We start from the raw sequence: 24,363 nt of genomic DNA on the forward strand, positions 1-24,363 counted from the left end.
ATATAAGATTAAGGCCTGAACTTACTATAACCATTATTTTTAGAGGATTTAAAAACATTTCCTATAGAATTATTTACATTTTTTAGATTATCATTATCAAAAATTATCATTACCGCAACATGATATTACATTAAATATATGCATTTACAAACTCATCTTTCAGTAATGAGAACTAAAAAGTTGTCTAGGTATGACAAACAAAATTTCAACTTTTATCTGGAGAGAAAAAATAAGAACTGCTTACCTGGTAGCCATCTTGAGTGTCACAATTATGTCCCTTCCAACATTTTTTAAAAAATGTTAGTTCCTTGAGGGCTTAAACAATGATTGAAAATTGTTGCGGAGGATGAGAATTTTTTTCTTGGACACATTTATATTCCTTATTATTGTCTCTACAAATAAATGTTTATAGTATAACATGCACTGAAGCTTTTTGTTTTTTAGATTTTTTAATTATAAATATTTCCATGTCAAAGAACCAAAATCCAGTCATGGACACGTTGCGGTAATGACAATTTTCCCCTTAAATGTGGAAAAAACAACAAAATTGGTTTTGTATGATGTCATTTGAAATCATGTGCAAAATAGTACATGAAGAGATGTTTGTAGCTGTATGCTTCTTATTTTGATAGCATTTACTTTTTTATCAAAATGTTTCATGACACCTCATAAGTCTAATTTCACGGGAATCACCCACATGCATTATTTAAAATTAGTATAATAACCTTTTCAATGGCTTGCACAATATTTTATATATTTAATTATAAATACATTGTGTTCCTAAACAGGAAGTGATTCACAGATTTGTAGGGTGGGGAAGAAACTTGGCAAGTGTAATCTGTCAAACGTAACCTTTGGTTTTGAGAATCAAAGGGTTCTTACGTTTGACAAAAACATTTCAAAAGCTGTCAAAATTCTTTTTAACTTTTGTCGCATATCTAAATTTTGTGGGGGAGGACAGTCTAACAGTCAAACCATTGTGAATGAAGAAGTCTTTTCTGTTCTAGCATTATAACATCAAGCTAGATCTATAAAAAACCGGTTAACTCAGTCTGAAGGGGAAGAACTTGAACTGCCTGCACAAACTCCACCGCAAAAACTATTTGGGATGAATTGAATGCTGACTATGAGCCAGATCCAACCACCTTAGATCTAAAATTAGTGTGTCTGTGAATGTCTTCCTAAAAACTTAAAGCTGTCATGGTAACAGCCCATGATTTCAAATTGAAATGTACATATGCCATTTAGTGTCACTTTCAAGGAGTTGCAGTTTCATGCCCTGTATCATCAGGATAAGGAACACAACTATTAAATTGTTCTTTAGTTACACATTTGTAAGGCAGTGGTTCTCAAACTTTTTCAGCGTGCGGCACCCTTTGTGTACGGTGCATTCCTTCGGGCCCCCCTGGCACCATATCGCGGCCCCCCTGGGGGCCCCGGACCCCAGTTTGAGAACCACTGTTGTAAGGCATTTTACTGTTTCGGGTGGAGCTAGTAGCCTACTTTCTCCAAACATTTAAGCCAAACCTTATTTATTTTACTGAAATTAATGACTTAATGTCTGTCATTTAATAAATTATATGAAATGATCGTACACACCTTAAGTGTAGAAAGAAGGTCATTGTTACCATGCTGTCATGTTTGTTTTGGATTATGGTTATGTGCAATTTATGTTTTTAACTGTGAAAATGAGTGTATATATGTTGTTAAACTCTTCCTCAATGCTACCTGCTTCCACAAGCACAACCCAGCATGCATAAACTTGCCACAAAACAAGACCTCTGCCTTACCCAAAGCAAACTGTCTTACATGGTTTTACATAAAAATAACCATACTTACTGTAACCACAGTGATGTATTAAAGATCATAGACATTGCTGTTTTTATACTTTAAATTTGTTTTAAATATGTATAAAGCTTTGTTTTTACCTTAGTGGTATAGATAGACCATTTGCGTGTTTGCAAACAGAGATGATATATTTTATGGGCAGAGCCCAACTGGTGACAAAAAGTGGCAGCTCTTTAGTAGTGGCGTGAAGTGTTTTACTGTTAAACTGTGATTGTTATGGATCCGGTGTTCTGTCGAGGTCTGTTTCCCTTAAGTGTAATGTTTCTTATAGCGTTTATATCACGTTATGTTTATTTTTTAGATAAATTAAAAGTTTAAATGACTTGGCTACTAATATATGTGTATGTATGTAATGCATATGTATTGTTTCATTACTGGTAAATTAAAAAAATATTTTTTACAATATGAATCGCGTAGGAACATATAAAATCAATACTATCATGTATTTTATATAATATCATTTATTAAATATTTAATCATTTTCCTGTTTTCTATTATTTCTTCCTACATGTTTGTTCTAAACTAAAACTTTATTATAAAACTATTATGTTAACATACAAATTAATGGCCTGTTAATATATTAATAACACTTTACATCATGTGTGTGTTATATTTATATATTTATTACGTATGTAAACATCTTAATTTTAGAACAAACAAGAAGAAGACTTAGGCTAAGATATAAGGTTTAATTTTTTTTTATATTTAAAGGAACAGTATGTACGAAATTTATATCAATTAATCATAAAATGTCCCTGATATGTCACTAAACATTAAGAAATCATGTTCATTTCAAATACTTATATCACTGACCACAGTGGTCTGGCCAGGATATTGTCATTTAAAAAGTGAAGTTGCAGCCCTCAACTGATGTTTATGTTGTCATTTTGTGTATTGGCCACCAGTTGTGTGATTGCAGTACCAGTTTTAGCCACAAGTTTTGTGATTGCAGTACCAGTTTTGGCCACAGTCCTACATACTGTTTCTTTAATTAATGGTGATGTTATTGATTTTTCAGTATAACCCATTCAAATCTTTAATCTTTCTAAATAAATTATAAACGTAACTTGATGAAAACACTATAAGAAATACATAGAGGGAACAGACTTTCGACAGAACACTGAAAATCCTCTCTAATTATTTTCTATTCTTATTATTAAAAGATTTTTAGATGATTTAATTACTACAGTCTGTCTGTTTAAGGTTTTATTGCAATCATAAACACTTACGATTATCTTCAAATGGTGTCTTTGAATCTTTTTTTGGTATTCCTATTTTGACACTCAACAGCACAACAAGACACTGTCTAGTTAGTTATATTGTTCGTTTCACTCGTGTCTAATTCATTCCCACTGTTTTTCTGCCACCACATTGCGTGCGCAGCTTGCAGTGACGTAACTGTGACGTCTACTCGCAAAACGTCAGTTTTTTTCTCAAAGGATGTCACTAACTACCCAAGTAACTGAACACATAGACATATTACAGCAGATTAGTTTATTTACATAGCATATTAACATTTTTTGTCGTCAACACCATACTCAGATCATGCATTCAAAATAGCACTCAAAAAGCTTTAAAAACTTTGTTGAATACAATTGCTCATATTGCATCCTTTAACCATGTTAGTAAAACAAGAAAAGCAAAACATATAATAAAAAATGAAAATAATGTGATGACTTACAGTACAGTTTGCATTAGGGTGACTAGCAGATTCTTCATTTGCTTTTCAATACAGTCTTTTTCTTAGTTTGCACCAGCAGCTTTAGATATGTGCATATTTTGTTGAAGTACAGAGACCATGAATGATTTTAAACGCTTGTCTATAACAATACACAAGTACTGTAATCATTGTGTTGTATGTTATAATTAAGTTACTGCTGGCTTACAGAAAGGATGTCATAAGAACAAAGCGATTTCTGATTTAGTGTCCATATTGACCAGTTTACCAGTCTGACCTACCCTTCTACACATCAACATATTTATCTATACTGAATCTTGCAATTATATCAAACAAGCAATGCAAAAGCAAAGCTGGAAATGGAGCATAAATAAAGGTAGTAGAACATGTTTGTTGGTTGAAAGATCACACTGCTTGTGAATCTTCTGATCTACACTGTAAAAATGACATCAAATCAACATATATTTTTGTGTTACTTTAACTTAACAAATCAAGTTAAACCATTTCAACTTGTTTTTATCATTTAAGTCACTTTAAATAGTTGGTTGAATTGACTTGCTGCAATTTACAGTGTATAGACACTAACTATAGTTAACTTCAAGTGGCAGTTAAAGATATTACGTGACTCGAAATTATGACTATAATGAACATAAATGAAGGTGAATTTAAAGAGGAGGTAGTCTGGACATATTAATGATTGCGGTGTTGTAAAAATACAATCTTTAGTATTGTATGCCAGATGCCAATTTATCATCATTAACCGTGTCTTTAAATCTACATTATTACTTAATACCTTAATCCCTGACACAGTAAAATAAGACATAAGATAAAGAATATTGAAAGCTATACACCGATGAGCTTTTCTGCAAAAAGGCTTGTAAATTGACATTAAATTAGTTAGTATTATTATATCAATATAAAGGAATGGTTTTCCAATAATCTAATAATACATTTTGCTATCATAGCACTTTGATGGTACTATAAACAATACACTTTTACATCATTAAGTTCTGTATAATCACAGAATCTGCAATGAAATATAAGTATTGACTTTAGGCTTTATCTTTTAGGTGCCCATTAATTACACTTAAAAAAGTAATTTATTCATCAAACAAGAATTAAGGTGCAAGGTCCCATTCGTAAGACCAGAGTTAAAAGATAGATAGCACGTGATTGAATGTGATCATTTTGGCTTTTAAAAGTCATCTATCTGTATGTTTACACTAAATGTGCAGCTTGTAAGATGGCCGTAGGACTGGTGAGATACTTTGATTTACAGTACCTAGTAAGACTGCATAGTTAAAAGTTAATTCTATTCCAGTTTTGAGTAATGAAAAATTGTATGAATAATGTGTATGGCAGTGTTGCCAAGATGTGTAATATTTTGTTTATTTTCATGATCGCAAGTCTACATGAACCTTATTCTGCTCTGCAGATAGTCAACCACTAATTTTATCATGCTGGCTTATAGTGTTAAAACGTTCAGTGTTAAAATACAATCTAAAATATACAGACGGGATCCTTTAGACAAATAGACAAAAACATAATAACTTTTACCTCATTTAAAGCATCATCATATATCCTCTCAAAGATGCCTTAACATTCTTGCAGCTTTTAGATATTACTGTTCATGTGCCAGTTTTGTAGTACAAGGAAAAATACATAATACAAAAAAAAGACGATAAAAGTATTTAACACTGCTAATAACTAAATAAAAAATATAAAATCCATATATGTTTGCTTTGCCATGAATGCTTTGCAGAATAAACTGTATATGATATAGTTTCAGCATATTGTCATGTCAACAAGAAATTAAGAGAAAAGGCTAAACTTATAAAAAGCGTAACACGGTATTGAAGCCAGTCTCACGTAGCAATATCATACCCATCAGTGAAAAGCCCATTAGCAATATCATGCAGAGCAGGATAAATGTCCTTTTTGTACATAAATTAAGCAACTAAGGAAGACTGGGTTTGTGATAATGTGAATAATTTCGTTTCCTCATAGCAACAGTTCCTGCCTGATGCCAAAGCTGTAAGTGCCTGCTTTAGCTCATCCAGTTGAAGTCCACCATGTGCCCCTGAATCATAACGGCGACCGTAGGTTGTGGGGCTGTAGGTTGAAGAAAAACTCATGGTGAAACCTGAGCTTGTAGCATCAAAACTTCCCCTTCTAGAGCCTGATCTTGAACCGGTTCTAGATCCGGACCTAGAGCCCGAGGTTGATCCAGAACCACTGACGCTATATGGGCTGTAAAGGCCTTTACTTGATTGAGAGGAAGCTTCGAGCAAACGCAGACCAGATCCTTCCTCTATCATGCTTCGGTCCATGGCATCCTTGTATGAGATTTTGAGTTTGGTTTTGGGGCAGGTGAGGTATTTGGAGTATGCACTGACGTCTCTCAGTTTCTGTGCGGTGCGTGCATCTAGGGTGCCCTTCCTGGTGGCATCATCCAGTGATACTCTTCCTGCAACATCTGGTTCAATTAATCCACCTGTTAAGTACTGGACTTCAAGGAACCGTTGGCCAGCTTCATAATAGAGCCAGCCCTTCTTTAAGGCTTGAGCGGCTGACATTTTGGTTTTGGTTCTTGGATCTTCAAATCCCTGAAAAGCTTTCTGAGCCAAGTTGATACGGTCAACCATTAACTTGTCCACCAATCCTTTGTTCACTGCATCAGCAACAGTGAATTTTTCTCCAGTGTTTGGGTCAATAATTCCTCCTGTGCATGCTTGTGCTTCTAGGAGTCTTTGACCAGTGATGTTGTCGACCAAATTTCGATGCATAGCCTCTGTGACCGACACCTTTTCCAAAGTATCTGTATCTAGAATTCCAGCCACAGGTCCAGTTTCCTCTGTTGGATCACTCCAGGTTGTAGCGGGGGTCTTTATGGAGGGAACTGGGCTCATGGTATAGGAAGAACTGGATCCAAAGGAAGACGAACGTGATCTGGAGCCGCTCATATTACCAGAGAGCATGTCTGCAAATTCAGTAATGGAGAGAGTACCAGCACGGTACTGGTCCAAAGCGGACTGGTCAATGAGGCCTTTAGAGATGGCATCGTCAATGTCATACTGCCGCCCAGACCTTCTGTCAGTGATCATAGACTTGACGACACCATCAGATGATGAAGTGGTAACTTCCTCCCATTCACATTCTTGCTCTGCAAGCTCAATATACGTTTGATGGTCAATGAGTCCTTTGCGGTATGCTTCATACACAGACATTTCTTTTCCTGTTTCAGGATCTACAATCACAACTCTTCGTTTGCGCACTGAGGACTTGGAGGAGGTCTTTCTTTCTCGTTTCTTTTCTTTCAGCAGTAAAAGAGAGAGTCCAGTTTCAGTGTCTGTTATGCAGCGTTCCATCAGCTGGAGGTAGGTCAAATTCTCCTCTGTGTTTGGATCGAAGAACCCCTTAGTGTCATCAGATGGATCCGTAAGAATGTTATTCATCTCCTCATCAAATAGACCCCGTTTGTAGGCAACTTCAACAGGTAGCCGATGACTCTCTTCAGGATCAATAATTCCCCCTGTGGCTATCTGAGCCTCGAGCAGACGGATACCGTGGTCTTTTAGTATGAGACCTTTTTTCATAGCCTGGAACAGAGAGATCACCTTGCCAGAGTATGGATCTTTGTAGCCAGTTACAGCTCGCTCAGCTGAGAGAAGTTTGTCTTTAAATTCTGGTCCAACAACTCCTGTTTTCACAGCTTCTTGGACATTCATTTTTAGATTTTTGATTGGATCGATGACATACCCAGTAGCTGCCTGAGCTTCCAGAAGTTCAAATGCCGTGCCTGGTCTGATCATGTTCTTTTTCATTGCTTGGTAGACTGACAGCCGATCTTTAGTAGCTTCTACATACACACCTGCAATAGAGCTGATGCCTTCAAGATATTTCTTCAGGTCTTTACTGAGGTCCTCTACAGAAATGGTACCCTCCATCAATGCTGTGTAGGTCTTCTGATCAATGATTTGAGAGCGCAACAACTCATCTACGGTGATCTGCTTTCTAAGTCCTTTAAACAGAAGCTTTTTGTCTGCCAGAGACAATAATCTTAGGCCGCTCTCTTTATCAACTTTGCATCTTTTGCGAAGTAGTGCATAGGAGATTGTTTCATCTGTTGTTGGATCTGTGAAATATTTAACATCGCCATTCGGATCAGATATCCTCTCACAGGTTTCCTTGTTGATGTATCCACGCTGCATGGCAATATCAGTTGGAAGGCGGAAATAGAACTCTGGATCCATTAGGCCACCTGTTGCTTCTTGGGCCTCCAAAAGCTTTAATGCATAATCCTCAGGAACCAGGTCTTTTTTCATGGCTTGGAATAGAGAAATCACTTTACCACTGTAAGGATCTTTGTAACCCGTGACTGCTCTCTCAGCGGACAAAAGTTTGTCATGCATCTCTGGGCCAACAACACCCTTCCGGACAGCCTCATCAACTGTTAATAATTCGTCCTTCACAGGGTCATTGATAAATCCTGTTGCTGCTTGTGCTTCCAACAGATTAATGCCAATTTCAGGTTTGATGAGACCTCTCTTCATGGCTTGATAGATGCTAACCTTAGCGTTATTGTCTGAGAGTACTCCAGCAATGCTGCCGGTTCCAAAGAGGTACTGCTTTACAGAAGGCATCTCCATGATTTCCCGGGTGGTTTTCTTACCTTGTTTAAGCAGGTTGTAAGTTTCAAGGTCTATAATACGAGCTCTGTAAAGTTCATCGATGGTTACCCGGCGTCTGATTACATCGCATGACATGCTTTGCTCAGTCTTGATGATCTCTCTTTGTTCGATGATTTCAATTATAATGATGATCATTCTTTCTTTAGTGATTCTTCCTGAGCGGTACTGTTCAATGAGCCTTTGTCTTTCATCATCTGGGAGCAAATCTGACTTCATGACCTCCCATAATGTCACTTGTTTCCCTGCAAAACTTTCATGTGGTATATCCACTTGAGTGTTAGCCCAGTCTTCTTGTGCTTGTTCCTCAGTGTAAACGTAAGATTTCTCAGCTTGCTTTGGAGCCTCTGCTTTAGAGAGTGGTAATAGGCAAATTCCCAAGTCTGGATCGACCATGCACCTTTCTTTCAGTTGTTTATATGTGACACTCTCATCTTTGTTGGGGTCAGTGAAACATTTGATGTCATCTGTGGGCTCTTTGAAAGATTTAACCAACTGCTTGCTGAAATATCCACGCTGAATGGCTATATCATTAGGAAGGCGATGGCTATTTACCGGATCGATTATTCCTCCAGTGGCCTCCTGAGCATCTAGAAGAGGTATGGCATGTTCTCTAAGAACAAGTTGTTTCTGCATTGCTTGAAGAAGAGAGATCTTATTGCCAGTGTATGGGTCTTTGTAACCAGTAACAGCTTTCTCGGCTGATAGTAGTTTCTCGTGTAGCTCTGGACCGATAAGACCAGCCTTTACAGCATCGTCTACTGTGAACCTCTCATTTCTGATGGGATCAATTATGTACCCAGTAGCTGCTTGAGCCTCAAGCAAGGGCAGACCTGTGTCTGGTGTTAGTAGTTTCTGCTTCATCGCTTGGTAAATGCTAAGTTTTTCTTTAGTATTTTCCACAAATACTCCAGTGATACAGTCAGATCCTTGCAAGTAGCGTTTGACCGATTCAGTTTCACCAACCTCTGCAGGTTTCTTTTTGCCTTGTTGGAGCAAATCATATGTATCTTTGTCAATGATTTTAGATTCAAACAAGGAACTGGCTGTTACAGGTCCTCTTAAACCCTCAAAGCTTTCCTCCTTCCTCTTCTTTTCTTTTTCATCCACCGTTGTGATCATTATGGTGATTAGTTTTTCAATAGTCACTTTTCCTGATCTATACTGTTGAATAAAATAAATCCTTTGTTCCTCTGTTAAATATTCAGAGTTGATAATTTCCCATATGGTGACCTTTCTTCCTTTAAAAAGTCCACTGTGTAACTCTACAGTGGCATGACTCAATGACTCTTTAGTTTGAGTGTCAGAAAGAGGTTCTTTTTCTTTTGACTTGACTGCCTTTTCTGAGATTGGTAGTAACGGGAGGCCAGTTTGTTTATCTGTGATACATCTTTTAAGCAATTCAGCGTAAGTGACATTTTCTTGTGTGTTGGGGTCAACAAATACTGTGCTGGAGTCAGATGGGCTACTTAAAGTTTTGTTCATCTCTTCATTAAGGTAACCACGTTTACATGCAACATCTTGAGCGATGCGGTAACTTTTCTCTGGGTCAATGATTCCTCCGGTGGCAAGTTGAGCTTCCAGGAGTCGGACTCCTTGGTCTTTCTTAATGAGATCTTTTTGCATTGCCTCAAAGAGGGATACCGTTTTACCAGTATATGGATCTTTGTAACCACAAACTGCTCTTTCTGCCGACAGCAATTTCTCATGGAGCTCTGGGCCAACAACACCACTTTTTACTGCTTCATCAACAGTAAGCTTTTGGTTCTTCACTGGATCAATAATGAAGCCAGTTCCAGCCTGAGACTCTAAAAGGTCTATTGCAGGCTCTGTTCTAATGATGTCCTTCTTCATGGCTTCGTAGAAAGACATTGTCTCCTTAGTTGATTCAACAAGCACTCCAGCAATACTGTGTGTGCCCTGCAGGGCTTTCTTAACAGGTTCCAGCTCAGATACCTCTTTAATGGTAGCTTTGCCATTATGTAACTTGTTGAATAAGTCTTTATTAATAATCTTCGCTTCCAGAAGTTCTGTCGCAGGCACAGATGACCTCAAACCTTCAAAGGCAGGTTCCTTCTTGTTCTCCTTGTCCTCTGCAACAGTTATTACAATCTTGATAATTTTTTCAACTGTAATTTTGCCTGTCTTGTACTGACGGATGAGATCTTTTCTTTGTTCCACAGTGAAGTATTCTGAATTGATGACTTCCCAGATGGTCACAGTCTTTCCTTTAAATCTTCCAAATGGAATTGATACACTTGTCTTGCTAAATATATCTTTAGTTTCCTCATCTGTGTAAGTGCTTTCAATTTGTCCTGCTTTCTCTGTGATAGGTAGTAATGGAAGGCCTGTGTCAGGATCTGGTTTACATCTTTCCAGTAACTCAGAATAAGTGAAGCTATCCTGAGTGTTGGGGTCTATAAATAATTTCTTGTCAGCAGGAGGACTGGACAGAATTTTGCCTAGATCATCATCCAGTTGACCCTGTGTGCATGCTGTTTGGACTGACACACGATGACTATTGACTGGATCGATTATTCCACCAGTTGCATATTGAGAATCAAGAAGCTTTCTGGCCTGGTCCTCCGCAATCAAACCTTTCTTCATGGCTTCAAACAGTGAAATTGTATCACCAGTGAAGGGATCTTTGAATCCTGTGGCAGCCCTTTCAGCAGACAACAATTTGGTGTGTAACTCAGGTCCAACCACACCATCTTTCACAGCTTCATTGACAGACAGTCTTCTGTTCTTGATGGGGTCAATTATGTAACCCGATGCAGCCTGAGCTTCGAGAAGCATCATAGCGGTGCTTTGTGTAATCTTCTTGTCTTTTAAAGCTTGGTAGATACTCATTTTCTGATTGGGTTCAACTATTACACCACCAATTGAATCTTTACCTTTTAGGCACATCTTGACTTTGTCGTTTTTGGAAAGATCTTGCACTGTGGTTTTGCCTTTCTTAAGCTTGTCAAATTCTTTTTTGCTAAGCACACCAATTTCGTGAAGCCTGCTCGCAGGAACCTTCTCTCTGATTCCGTCAAAGGCCAGCGGTGCATCTTTTTTCACACCATCCACATCTGTAGAGCCATTAAGGACCTTCTTTGTTGTTCCTACCATAGTCACTTGAACTAATTCTTCTTCTGGGACGTGATCAGTTTGGATCTCTATTTCCTTGGTGTCGGATGGCTTTTGTGAACTCTGAAGCTGCTTGAGTTTTTCCTTCAAGTTCTTGTTTTCGTCGGCAAGAAGTTTCTCTTGCTCAATTCTCTTCTTTTCAAGCTCTTGCATCTCTTTTTGCTTTTTCTGCCTCTCTTCCTCAGCCTCCTTTTGCTTTTTGAGAGCAGCATCCATGGCAGACTGGAGTTTCTTCTTTTCCTCATCCATCTGCTTTTTCTGACGTTCCTGTTCATTTTTAAGAGCCTCTGCCTTCTTCACTTCATCTTCAAATTGCTTTTCCAGCTTCTTCTTCTCCGCCTCAATGGCTTTTTCCTTTTTCAGCAATGTGTCTTTTTCTGCAAGGAAAGTTTGCTGGAGTATAGACTTCTCCTGCTGTAATTGTTCTTGTTGCACGTTAGCCATCTGTAAGGAAAAGGCAGACAATAATAATTAATAAATGGAAATCATTATTACAGCAGAGACTAATTAAAACCTATTGTTGAATGAATAATTAAAACTATTTAAATATTTGAACATACATACTAACACAATACTAACATATAAAGTAAAACTGCATTTCTGTTTGGTAAAAATACACAATATCTAAAGCTTTACACAAATATATTAAACTCAACTAAACTAAATTACATTACAGTGTCCTCAGAAATAGGCATCAAACATTAGTATTACAACAATGATAGCGCTATGGCTGTATGACCTAATTGTGTTCTGCTATGTTTGCTTTGTTCTGTATACACAACCTTATCTTAAACTGAACTGTATCATGGACACTGCATTGTAAAAAATGACCAGAACATCTTGGTTCATGACAGTTGCAGGATTTGTTATTTCTTTGTCTTTCAAAATGAAATTTACACAAACAAAGATTTTCAGGTTTTATACAAACTGTTAATTGTTAATTAGGGGATTTAAGGGTATAAAGTATAAAAACTATACTACAACATGCAACACAATACCTCTTTTGACTGTTTTTGTAACTCAGCAGCTTCTTTTCTCAGTTTTTCCTTTTCTTTTTCAAGTTCTGCTATTGCTTTATGCAGATCATCAGCCTCTTTTGTGCTCTGCAGCCTCTGTACCTCCAGTTTCTCAACAACGACGTGTTTTTCTGAAGTAACTTTTTCTGTCTCCAGCATACGGGCTTTGATTTCATCTGCTTGTTTCTTGAATTTTTTGGCTTCCTCTTCTGCTTTGGACTGAGCATCACTTAACTGTGTCACCTTGATCTTTAGTTTTTCAGCTTCTGCTGTAATTTCTGATTGTTGTTTGCGTTCAGCTTCTAAAGATTTCTGGAAACCTTCGGTCTGCTGTTCCAGTCGCTGCTGCATCTCTTTTTTGGCCTCCAACAACTTTTGGGCTTCTACCTGAGCTTGATCTTTCTGTTTCTGAAGGTTCTCAGCTTGAGCCTTTAGTTTCATTGCCTCCTGAATGGCCTGCTTTTTCTCCTCAAGCATCTTATCGGCCAGTTCCCTCTGTTTGGCGAGATCTGATTCGGCAATTTGTCGAAATCTTGCAGCTTCCTGAGCCTCGACATTGAGCCTTGCTGCCTCCTCTGCCAACTTTTTCATGTTCTCAGCCTCCTCCTCAAGAAGTTTCTTAGTGTTGTCTTTATCTTTCTTCATAAGCTCTTGGTTTTCCTTTTCAATTTTAAGTTTCAGTTTTAGTAATTCCTCCATCTGAATCTTAACTTTGGAGAGCTCATCTTCTACTTGAGCTTTTTGGTTCACAGCATCACTGACCTCTTGTTTAAGTCGCTTAAGTTCATCATCAAGGATAGATTTTTGTTTGTCTGTGTTATCCAGTTGCAATTTAACCTCCGCCAACTCTTTTTCAACCTGAGACTTTTGATTTAAGGTCTTTTCCGCAAGCTGTTTATACTTGGCCATCTCAGCATCTGCCTCTTGCCTTTGTTTTAGAGCAGCAGCCTCTGCCTCAGCCCGCCTGGAAGCTTCTTTCTCAGCTTCTTTTCTTAGTTTTTCAGCATCTTCCTGGGCTTTGGCCTGTTTGGCAGCTTCAGCCTCAGCAGCCTGCTTTTGACGCTCAGCTTCTTCTGCTTTCTTCTGCAAAAGGGCAGCCTCTTTCTCTGCCTTTTCTTTAGCCTTTTCTGCATCTTCTGCCAGTTTCTTTGCCTTATCAAACTCTTCCTTAAGTTTATCCTGGTCCTTGGTATCTTTATTTTGTTGGAGAAGAATGGTCTGTGATTTCTGCTCAGCAGCAGTATATTTCTGTGAGGCTTCTTTGGCTAAAAGGATCTGTTTCTCTGCTTCCTTTTCTGCAATCTCTTGCTGCTTTTTAGCCTCATCTGCTTTCTTATTAAGACGTTCAACCTCCTCTTGAGCAGCTTTGTGCTGCCTTGCTGCCTCTTGTTCCGCAGCTTGGATTTTCTTTACCTTCTCCTCTGCTGCTTTTCTTTTCTCCTCTTCTTCCAAAGCAAGTCTTCTAAATTTCTCTGCATCTTCCTCCGCCTTAGCTTTGCTCTTCTGAGTCTCATCGGCAATGCTCTTCAGTTTGTTAAGCTCAAGTTCAAGGTCCTGCTTGCCAGTTGAAGCCTTTTCAAATTTAAGCTTTAGAATGTGGATCTCCTCCTCCACTATTTTCCTCTGCGTCAATGTTTCTTCCACAATTTTCTTTTGCCTGTCTAGTTCAGTGTCTGAGGACTTCTTCAACTGATCTATCTTTTCTTCGATCGCTTGCTTGTGCTGAGCTGCTTGATCTTCGAGGGCTTTTCTCTGGTAAGCCTCCTCTTCAGCTTTTCTCTTTAGACGGTCATTTTCAGCTTCCTTCTCTTTCAATGCGATCTCAGCTTCGGCTTTCAATCGTGTCGCTTCGTCGATAGCTGCTAACTTTTCTTTGAGGATCTTCTCAGCCTCTGCTCTCTGGCGAGCCGCTTCGTCCTCTGCAAGCTGCCTCTGTTTCTTTGCCTCTTCTGCAACTAACCTCAGCTTAGTTGCCTCCTCTGCAAGTTCCCTCATCTTTGCAGCCTCAGATTCAAGTAGTTGTTTGCTCTTTTCAGTGCTTGACGTAGACTCCTTCTCAGCCTTCAATTTCAGCTTCAGAAGAATCTCCATCTCCTTTCTGACTTTGATCAATTCCTCCTCCAGCTCCTTCTTCTGCTGAACAGCAGAATTGACCTCATTTTTGAGACGTTGGAGTTCATCATCCAAGACTGATCTCTGTTGCTCAGCATGTTCAAAATCTGCTCTTAACCTAATGAGTTCTTGCTCAGCTGCCAGCTTTTGTTGGGCGGTTTCTTCAGCCTTCTTCCTTTGATTCTCAAGTTCCTTCTCTGCAATCTCTTTCTGTTTGAGTGCAGCATCCTCAGTTTTTGCCCTTTTCTTTGCCTCCCGTTCGGCCTCCTCTTTCTGTTTTTCCGCATCCTCTTGAGCTGCAGTTTTCTTGTTGGCCTCTTCTTCTGCCTTAAGGCGAAGACGAAGAGCTTCATTAGCTTTCTGTCTCCACATTTCTAGTTCCTTCTCAGCCTGCTCTCTTGCCTTATCTGCTTCGGCTTGCTGCTTCTTCAGGTGCTCTGCCTCCTCCTGAAGCTGAACGACCATCACATGCTCATGTTTCAGTGACTCTTCCAGTTTGGCTGTCAGTGACAACTGTTTACTTTCAAGCTCAGTGGCTGCAGTCTTCTTGGCCACCTCTTCTACCACTTGAATCTGCCTCTGCTTTTCCAGCTCTGCTTGCTTCATGTGCCTCTCGGCTTCTTGCGCTTGGAGCTTGAACTTCTCCAGATCCTCAAGGGCCTTCTTCTTCTCTTTGGCGGCCTGCTTCTCTGCTGCAGATTTCAGTTTAAGCTCCTCTTCCGCCTTGCTTTTCTTTTGAGTCTCTTCAGCAACTTGCTTTCGAAGCTTATCTGCCTCTTCCTGGGCTGCCTTTAGAAGTTTGTCTGCTTCTTCTGCATTGCCCCTTAGCTGCTGAAGCTCTTTTTCAGCAGAGGATTTCTGTTTCATTGTCGTCTCTAGCTGGATTCGTATTATATGGATTTCTTCCTCAATTCTGGTCCGGCTTATGAGAGCTTCCTCCACCTGTTGTGTCTTGGACTTGATTTCTTGCTCCGAAAGACTTTTGAGCTCCTGAAGCTCGCGCTGGACATTCTGCCTCTGTTTCTCAGCATCGACAGCGACGTCCTGACGTTTGTTGACTTCGTCTTTCATCTTCATTTTCAGCTCATTGGCCTCTTGTTCTGCTTTGGCAATAGCCTTTGCGTGAGATTCAGCTAACTGTCTTTGCTTTTCTAGCTCTGCCTGCATCTCTGAAAGTTTTTTCCTCTCTTCCTCCTTAAGTCTTTCAGCAGCTTTCTGTATTAGTGGATGTAAATAGTGAGGGAAATAGAGAAGTTAAGTATTTTAGAGTTAGATGTTATATTTGAAAGAAATTACAAATGTAAACAAATAGTTAATTATGTTAACTAGTTAAATATGTAGCTACAAAATATTGTGAGAGACAACGTATGGTACACGAAATGAGACACAACCACAAAAATCAACACTACAGCTGGAATTACAGAATAGTGTCATGCTAATGAGGGATTATCATTAGATATGACTTGGATATTCAACCTGATTCATATTAAATATGCAAGGCTCTCATTCTAAATGTTAATAAGTTTAATTTAATGCCAATATTTAATACAATCTGTGTGTTAAGTGTAACTGACTCTAGTTATCAAATGTGCCAAACAGTGCCCATTTTTTTTTCCAAAAGCACAAAAGCTTCCTCATTGTGGAGGTGAAGAATAAACCATTAGTGTGGATTGCAGCAAGGCAAAAATAACTTGCATTTGTGTTAGTAGATTTATTATGCTTTAAACTATATAGTGATGCAGCAATGAAAGGAAAAAAGGTAGAAATTAAAATAATAATAACAGACCAAAACATACACTGTAAATATCTTTGTTGCACTTAAATTTTGTAAGTCTAAACAACTTGACCCAATCAAGTCATTTCAACTTTCTTGATTAGTGAGGGGTTGGTATAAATAAATAAAAATAAAGTTGAATGGGCTTATTAAACTTTTTGGGCTTAATAAAAACGTATTTTTTTATTTTATTTATATCAACTTCAAAGTCAAAAAAAGTTGAAATGACTTATTAATTTTAAGTTGTTTAAACTTAAATATTTAAGTGCAACAAGCAATTTTTACAGTCAATAGAATAAATAAAAAGATCTGATTAATGTCATGATTTATGCATACATTTAACATAGATTTATGAATGTCAAAAATGCAAGCACATTTAATGTCAGATATTTAAGTTTCGGAAAAGGGAAAATGATGAGCATGCATTTTTGTGGACAATTTACCTCTTTAGCGCCCAAACATGACAAACATTCATCATGACAAAGCACTGGGCAAGCAGTTTAGAGAGGCAAACAGAAAATAGGTTAGAAAAGAAAAGGGAAACAAAACAATTACAGAGAAAGGAGTGGCAGTCAGGCTGAAGCATACCAGAGTAAATCAACAACCAGAGCCACAAAAAAAGTGATGGAAAATGCTGCTTTCTGATTACAGGAGCAACAGAGAGCAACCAAACAAGAAATTAACCAGAGAAAGAAAGTGGCATCATTTGAAATGTAATAGTACATCTACAGTACTATTACAGACTGCACATGCACAATCCTTACTTTAATTTTAATTATGTTTTGCTTCAGACTGAATGATATCTATGCTGATTGAGAGCTCACTATAGTGGAACAGAAAATCAAGCCTACGCGTAGTACTACTAAACATATAATGAGAGACATATGGCAATTTTGGATGTACTGCATCACAAGTGTTAGCATTACTGCAGACCTACATTTGGATATCATTGTCTTCTGCAAAAAATGACTTTCTTACTTTGTATTTTTGTTTTGCTTTCAGTACAAATATCTAAAAAATCTTAAATTAAGATTAATTTTCTTGATGAGCAAAATGACCTAAGAATAAAAATCTAGTTTTTAGACAAAAATATACAATTTAAGTGAATTTGTGCTTAAAACAAGCAAAATTATCTGCCAATGGGGTGAGAAAAAATTCCTGAAATAAGTTTACTTTTTTTACTGCAAAAAATGATTTTCAAGAAAAAAAAAATCTTAGATATTTTACTGAAAACAAGACAAAATACAAACAATTCTTACATTTAGATGCTTTTTCTTGATGAGCAAAACGACCCAAGAAAATATGTCTAGTTTTTAGACCAAAAGTATCAAATTTAAGTGATTTTTTTTCTTAAACACTAAATTCAAGAAAAATGTGCTTACCCCATTGGCAGATTTTTTTGCTTGTTTTATGAACAAAATCACTTAAATTGTATATTTTTGTCTAAAAACTAGACTTATTTTCTTAGTTAATTTTGCTCATCAGGAAAAAACATCTTCATTTAAGAATTTTTAGATATTTGTACTGAAAACAAGACAAAAATACTAAGTAAGAAAGTTTTCAAGATTTTCAAGAAAAAACATTCTTAGTATTTTTGTCTTATTTTCAGTAAAAACATTCTTAAATTAAGATTAGCAAAACGCCCAAAGAAAATAAGTCTAGTTTTTAGACCAAAAATATCACATTTAAGTGATTTTGTGCATAAATCAAGCAAAAAAAATCTGCCAATGGGGGTAAGCAAATTTTTCTTGAATTTAGTATTTAAGAAAAATTTTCAAGATTTTTTGCTTATCCCATTGGCAGATTTTTTTGCTTGTTTTATGAACAAAATCACTTAAATCTGATATTTTTGGTCTAAAAACGTATTTTCTTGGGTCGCCTTGCCCATCAAGAAAAAGCACCCCAATTTAAGAATTTTTAGATATTTTTACTGAAAACAAGACAAAAATATGAATATTTTTTTTCTTGAAAATCATTTTTTACAGTGGGTATACATTTTAGTTTGTGTGCAATCTGAAAACAAAACTGTTACCTTCGCATTTCAGTTTTTTTGTTAATAAAAATACAGAAATACTGAAAAAAATAAACGGTGTGTCTCATATGGTTTGCGCAGTGAATTAAATATATATTCCCTTTAGGTCCATACATAAATCTACAGTAGTTAGAGAGTTAAAGTTAGTACTAAATTACATGGAGACTTCAGGGTTTGACACTTACCTCCTCATCCTCTAGGCGGCGCTGTGTTTCTATAATGAATTTAATGTATTGGCTTGACAGAGTCAGTAGCTCACTGTAGCGTGTTCTCAAAGTCACATACTGAAATACATTTTTAAAAGTTTAAGTTAATATTTTATGGCAAAAAGGAGAGAAGATAAAGATATATCCTAAGTTAAAAATGTTTAATGACTACATTAAGGGTAAAAGAGTGCTACAAGAATATTTATCTCACTGGGTTTACACCCATGTTTACCTTTTACTAATTTACAAAAACTATGTTTTTATATTGCATTTCTAAAAAAATCTATTTTATCTATTACTAATTAAGTGGACATCAAAGTACTGATGGATGACGTACCTCTTGGATGACATCATCAGAGGAAGACTCCATTTTGGCTTTCTTCATAGGAGAAGCGATGGGCTCAACCACAGCTTTATATGTCATCAGCTGAAGCTCATAATCCTGGATGAGAACATTTATTTACAAGATGCACATATATCACTTGGATGTTGTGTTAAACATGTTTAAAGCTGTACACACCTTTATGGCATCAATGTAGACTTTGGCATATTTATGACACTCATCCACCTTGTCCTTGTTCTTTTCAATCTCTTCAAGTAGTTTCTGTATGGTGAAAGTAAAAGAATGATGTTTAATAGTAATACATTTACATATAAAGTCCAGATTATTCATTATTATTATTATTACCTTTTCCTGGGCCAGCTGTTCTTGTAGGGCTTTGTTGTTGCCAATGGGCACAGCGTGAAGCTTGTCCTGCCTCTGCTTGGCATCAGCTATCCAGCGAATAAGCCAGTCGTAGCTCTGCCTGTAGGTCTGCATCTGCCTCCTCAACAGATCAAGCTCTCGGTCTCTGAGCTCGATCTGAGCAAACACGGCCTGCCAGCGTTCCCTCAGGTTGACCACCAGCTGCCTATACTGCTCCAGCTCCACATCACGCTCGCTGTGAAGCTGAGACATTTGGTCGTTCACCGCTACAGCCCTCTGAAGCTCTTCATCCAGGTGGTCAAAGGTGGCCTGATTGCCCTCGGCTTCTGAGCGCAGTATCTGTGATGGAGAAATGTGAGGTCACGTGTGATTTGTACTCGTATTGAGGAATTGCAGCAAGCTTTTTTTGTGATGGTCACCTGCAGCTGCGTTTTGTCGGCCTCGACTGCCTTCTCATTAACAGGAACTTTGTTCACGTCTCGCAGCTGGTTCTCATACTTGTTGAGAACGTCCTCGGCTCCCTGTGTGCTGCGGATTACCATGTGAATGGTCTTCAACCTGCACAGAGAGATATGGAAAGGAAGTTATTTTATTCTTACTTCAAATATATTAGTAAAACTGTGGATGGAAAATGACTGGGCACTGACTTGTCTAGATACACAGATGAAAGACTGTAGACGTGGTCCATCTTTTTCTGGGTGATGTCAATCTCTGAGCGTAGAACAGGGGCAGAACTGGACCGCTGGGATGTTGCCAGCACCTCTTCACTCTTTTCCACCATCTTGTCCAGATCTTTCTTTAGACCTTCCAACTCGGTCTGTACTTTCTGTACATACACAGAAAAGCATACACAAGTCTTTAGCAATGACGTAGAGCATCTTGCATTAGATGTCTGCATATGGTTTTACCAAACTACAGTATATTCAAATAAAACCAAGCTTAAGCCATTATTTACTCATTATTTTATGATTTACTGTTTTCTACAATTCTTCTACAATGTGTAAAGAACATTCTGTGAAAATATAACCTTGATATCTTTAATATTGACTGAAGGCCATGTCAACGATTGAAAATAATGTGAAATCCTCGAGTCAAACTTTGATGCTCTAATTATGAGACATTTCTCAAAATTAAAGGAAAACACCACCATTTTTCAATATTTTACTATTTTCTTTCTTCAAATTAGACAAATTAATACATACCTATCCTTTCTCAATCCATGCCCTCAATCTTTGTACAGGGCGTCGTGAATGTGTTAGCATTTAGCCTAGCCCCATTCATTCCTTAGGATCCAAACAGGGATGAATTTAGAAGTCACCAAACACTTCCATGTTCATCCTATTTAAAGACTGTTACATGAGTAGTTACACGAGTAAGTATGGTGGCACAAAATAAAACTTTTGTTTGGAGCCATAGGAATGAATGGGGCCAGGCCAAATGCCAACACATCCACGACGCGCTATACAAAGATTAGAAGATAGGGATGTATTAATTCATCTAAGTTGAGGTAAGAACATAGTAAAATATTGAAAAACAGTGGTGTTTTCCTTTAACAAATCAGCATGTACAGTCCAGTTTAATAATCTGTGTTTCTTCACACCATTTGTTCTTTGGTCCTCTGTGCGCAAGCTTTGAGAGGCTCCTTGTCCATTAGTTGTCTAAGACGAGTGACAGTCCTGGTCTCACAACCCTCCAGTCTCAATCTTAGGTCTTTAATCTGGGTAATGTAGCTTTTGCACACCGACTCATCTTGTTCTCCTGTTTGATTGAAACCAACAAGAACACATTTTACCTATGGTTCATTTTGGCACATGCAAGCAAATAGCCTCCACTGTATAGCAGTAAAGCATTCGGACACATTTTGGAACACCATGCAATTTGGGTAACACTTTACAATAAGGTTTTATTTGTTAATGGTTTAGCTAAAATGAACTAACAAAATCAAAAGTTGTAACAGTTAAGATTAGTTAATGCACAATGAACTGACAAACAATAATACTGAAATTAACTAATATTAATAAATGCTGATAAACATCATTGCGCTCTATTAGTGTGGGTTCACACCAGACACGTTTGAGGCGTCAAATTCGCGTCTACTGAACGTAGTTGGGCACTTAAATATTTTGAGAGTACTTGCTTCATTCGTGCGTGAAAACTGCGTGTGAAATTCTAGTCATCGAGACATTGACGTGGAAATTTGTGTCATGGGAGGGGCTTCTGCGACTCCGCTCACTTCCTTTAATCACGTCACTATTAGAGCAAGCTCCTGATTGGTTATCGCGGCGCATTTTTTCCCACCAAAGTTAATATTTTTCAACTCGCGCGTTTCCTTCAGCAACACTCAATTTGCGTCATTCGTGCATCTAGTTGGCAGAATCGCATGTACCGTGCCGTGCTAAATGCCTTATTCGTACCGCGAGACCTCCAGATGCGCGTCAACGCGTCTTTACATTGACTTAACACTGAAATCACTTGTGCTTGACGCCTCTACCGCAGCTGGTGTGAACGCAGCATTAGTTCATGTAAGCTAAAGCATTTACTAATGTAAACAAATACAACCTTATTGTAAAGTTGTAAGCATCCAGTTCACTTGCACACACTTTTATGTAAGCGAACCGCTTATTAAACTGTCCGCAGGTAAAAAAACCTTACAACGGTGATGAGATGCATGGTTTCATACATGCTGAATTTTATAGAGCCGTAATAACACATTAAAAGCATGCTATACAATGTACAACACAGCAGAGTCAACAATGATCAGATCAGAATGCAAGTACAGTACAAACAATGACATAAAAATCATTCAAAGTTGGTTAATCTTCAAATCCACACTGTTAAGTTTACCCGTAGCTTTGTCTTTTGGGATGTGGACAGGATCTGAAAAATATGTCTTATAAGTCATAATGCTATAGTAGATACAACAGACAACAAAGCTCTTTCCAGGGAATAGCCAAATAATGCCCTTTATTGTATTATATCAATCATCTGAAAAAGCACTTATTTACACAGAACAAGGTGTTTCTGGGTCACAACGCCTTTGTGCGTTTGAATCCGAGAACCAGATTGATTTGATGAAATGTAAAAGCGATGCCCGATTTCTACAGTATGCATCTGAATGAACAGATGCCCTGAGCTGACACCCACCTTGTTCAACTGACTGCAGCAGGTTATCGTAGTGTTGGGTGGCTTTGCCGTAACTGCTCTCAGCCTGCAGGCGATCATCGGCGCCAAAAAGTTCAGAATCCTGACTGTCACGAATGAAGGCTTGATAGTGTTGCTCTAAGGTCTTGAGAGCCAGTCGATATTCTTCGACTCTTAATGTCTTAAACTATAAAAGATTGAAGATATATGTTACTAATTGTACATACAATACTCCTATATGTAGTTGATATAGTGGACCAAAACTTGGTGGTCTGGTTCCCCTTATAAAAGCAAAAAACTGCATGCAATTTTAATAAAACGCATACATATTGAGTTTGGTATACTGTCCTTATAATGCCAACATCTTGAAAGTATCGAAATCCCCAAAAAATGTGTGTGTGCTAGTTAGTTACCATGATAAAATTCCAAGAGTTGATAAGCTGGATATCTCGCGTGAGGTACTGCCAAGACAGCAGACTCTTCATATTGACATGAAGCTTCTGCCACAAGACCATCAACCTTTGCTGACTCGCGTCCAAACTAAAGTTCGGAAGATAAAAAGGCAGAAAACAGATCAAAAGATTTTATATTGTAACCTCTGCATGCATCAATCTCGACAAACCACTCGTTTGTTCTTCCAAATCTCATAAATAGAGATGAAAGGAATATGTGGAATTTGATTGTACTGCCAATTGTAGGAATGAAGGCCCTCGTGTCCATGCACTACATTACCTTGAACTCAGGTCGACTGCTTCTTTGTTGGTTGGAGGGATTAAAAAACAGATGGATGGTACTGTGGCTTCACTTCCACCGGAGCTTCGCACTTTCCATTTGTACGGCTGGGAGTTGTTTATCAGGAAACACTCGTCTCCTTTCTGTACTGTGATCTGGACACAAAGAGTCAAGTATTGTAATTATGAATTTAAAGGAATAGGTCACCCATTCATGTGCCTTTAATATAACAAGTTTTTTTTTTAAAGTCATGTGATATCAGAATCAATTTATTTTATTACCCATCCGTGCACAAGTAGAATCATGTGAGAAACCGTCTTTGCTTTACCTCCATTTGTTTGAAGTCACAAACAGCTTGAATGGGTAATTTGCCTTTGACGGGGTGCGCTGTGTTTCTCGGTTTCAGCTGAATAATGGTTTTGGCTCTCCGGTTGAGACCCTCCAGGTGAGTCTTGAACTCATTTAGTTGATCTTTCTCCTCCTGAATACCAAACAAACAGTGACACATGGGGAACATACATGAGCTCTGCTTTATCGCAATGCATTCTGGGATTGCTTTCTCCAAAATGGATACATTTTAATACCTCCTGAAAATGTATATTAATACCCTCCGCTGCATCCTGTAGCAAATCTTCTAGCCGTGTGACTGTGATTGCACGCTCACACACATATTTCTTCTTCATCGTCTCCTCCATCTTCTTCATTCTGTCTTCAGCATCTTTAACATCTGAGAAGAACTGTAGAATGAGAGCATTGATTAAAGATTCAAAATAGCGATGTTATTTGTCTGTCACTAAAGATTTAAACTTAACGTCTGCGCTTTTAAAACCATGTTGATGGATGTACCTGGAAGTAAGCTGTGTTTTCTTTAAGATGGGTCTCGATGCAGCAGCACAGCTGAAGGATCCAGCTCCATTGAGTTTGAAGAGCTGCAGTAAAGGCCTACAGAGTAACATTTACAGGCAGCCATTATTAATACCCATATATAACATGCATGCAAAAGTAGCTAAATTAATGCACACATAGTACATAGTAAATATTTCATACTTCAATAGTCTTTCTAGCAGGATGGCCATCTTTTAGAAGTTTGTCTCCGGTCACCTGGACTGTGTGGACCTTCTTCTCTCTCTGTTCAAGTTCTCGCATCAAACCCTAAAACGCAGCATAGGAAAAAAATAAATGTCATAATAGCGCCATCCAGTGGCAAGCACATGACAATTTTCCACAATCACTGCAGCTGAATTTCTGCATATTGTTATTAACAAAAAAAAACTGCAGTCAGAATGTTGTTCGAC

General features: G+C 37.9%; 1 protein-coding gene across 1 annotated transcript in view; it reads right to left on the reverse strand.

Annotated features, from left to right (window-relative positions):
- Positions 1-3,327: 3,327 nt before the first annotated feature.
- Positions 3,328-24,363, reverse strand: part of pleca (plectin a) — a 118,863-nt gene continuing 97,827 nt past the window's right edge. The window contains exons 22-38 of the mRNA XM_073858426.1: positions 24,116-24,220; positions 23,915-24,010; positions 23,676-23,805; positions 23,397-23,545; positions 23,069-23,223; positions 22,750-22,876; positions 22,340-22,523; positions 22,040-22,072; positions 20,796-20,953; positions 19,843-20,021; positions 19,615-19,753; positions 19,178-19,534; positions 19,010-19,093; positions 18,827-18,931; positions 18,469-18,567; positions 12,348-15,692; positions 3,328-11,793 (exon numbers count right to left, since the gene is read on the reverse strand). Coding sequence (XP_073714527.1) covers positions 5,476-11,793; positions 12,348-15,692; positions 18,469-18,567; positions 18,827-18,931; positions 19,010-19,093; positions 19,178-19,534; positions 19,615-19,753; positions 19,843-20,021; positions 20,796-20,953; positions 22,040-22,072; positions 22,340-22,523; positions 22,750-22,876; positions 23,069-23,223; positions 23,397-23,545; positions 23,676-23,805; positions 23,915-24,010; positions 24,116-24,220 — 11,763 coding nt within the window. The 3' untranslated portion in view covers positions 3,328-5,475. The remainder of the gene's footprint in view (positions 11,794-12,347; positions 15,693-18,468; positions 18,568-18,826; positions 18,932-19,009; positions 19,094-19,177; positions 19,535-19,614; positions 19,754-19,842; positions 20,022-20,795; positions 20,954-22,039; positions 22,073-22,339; positions 22,524-22,749; positions 22,877-23,068; positions 23,224-23,396; positions 23,546-23,675; positions 23,806-23,914; positions 24,011-24,115; positions 24,221-24,363) is intronic.

This window comes from Misgurnus anguillicaudatus, chromosome 20, assembly GCF_027580225.2.
Source record: "Misgurnus anguillicaudatus chromosome 20, ASM2758022v2, whole genome shotgun sequence".
Classification (NCBI taxonomy): domain Eukaryota; kingdom Metazoa; phylum Chordata; class Actinopteri; order Cypriniformes; family Cobitidae; genus Misgurnus; species Misgurnus anguillicaudatus.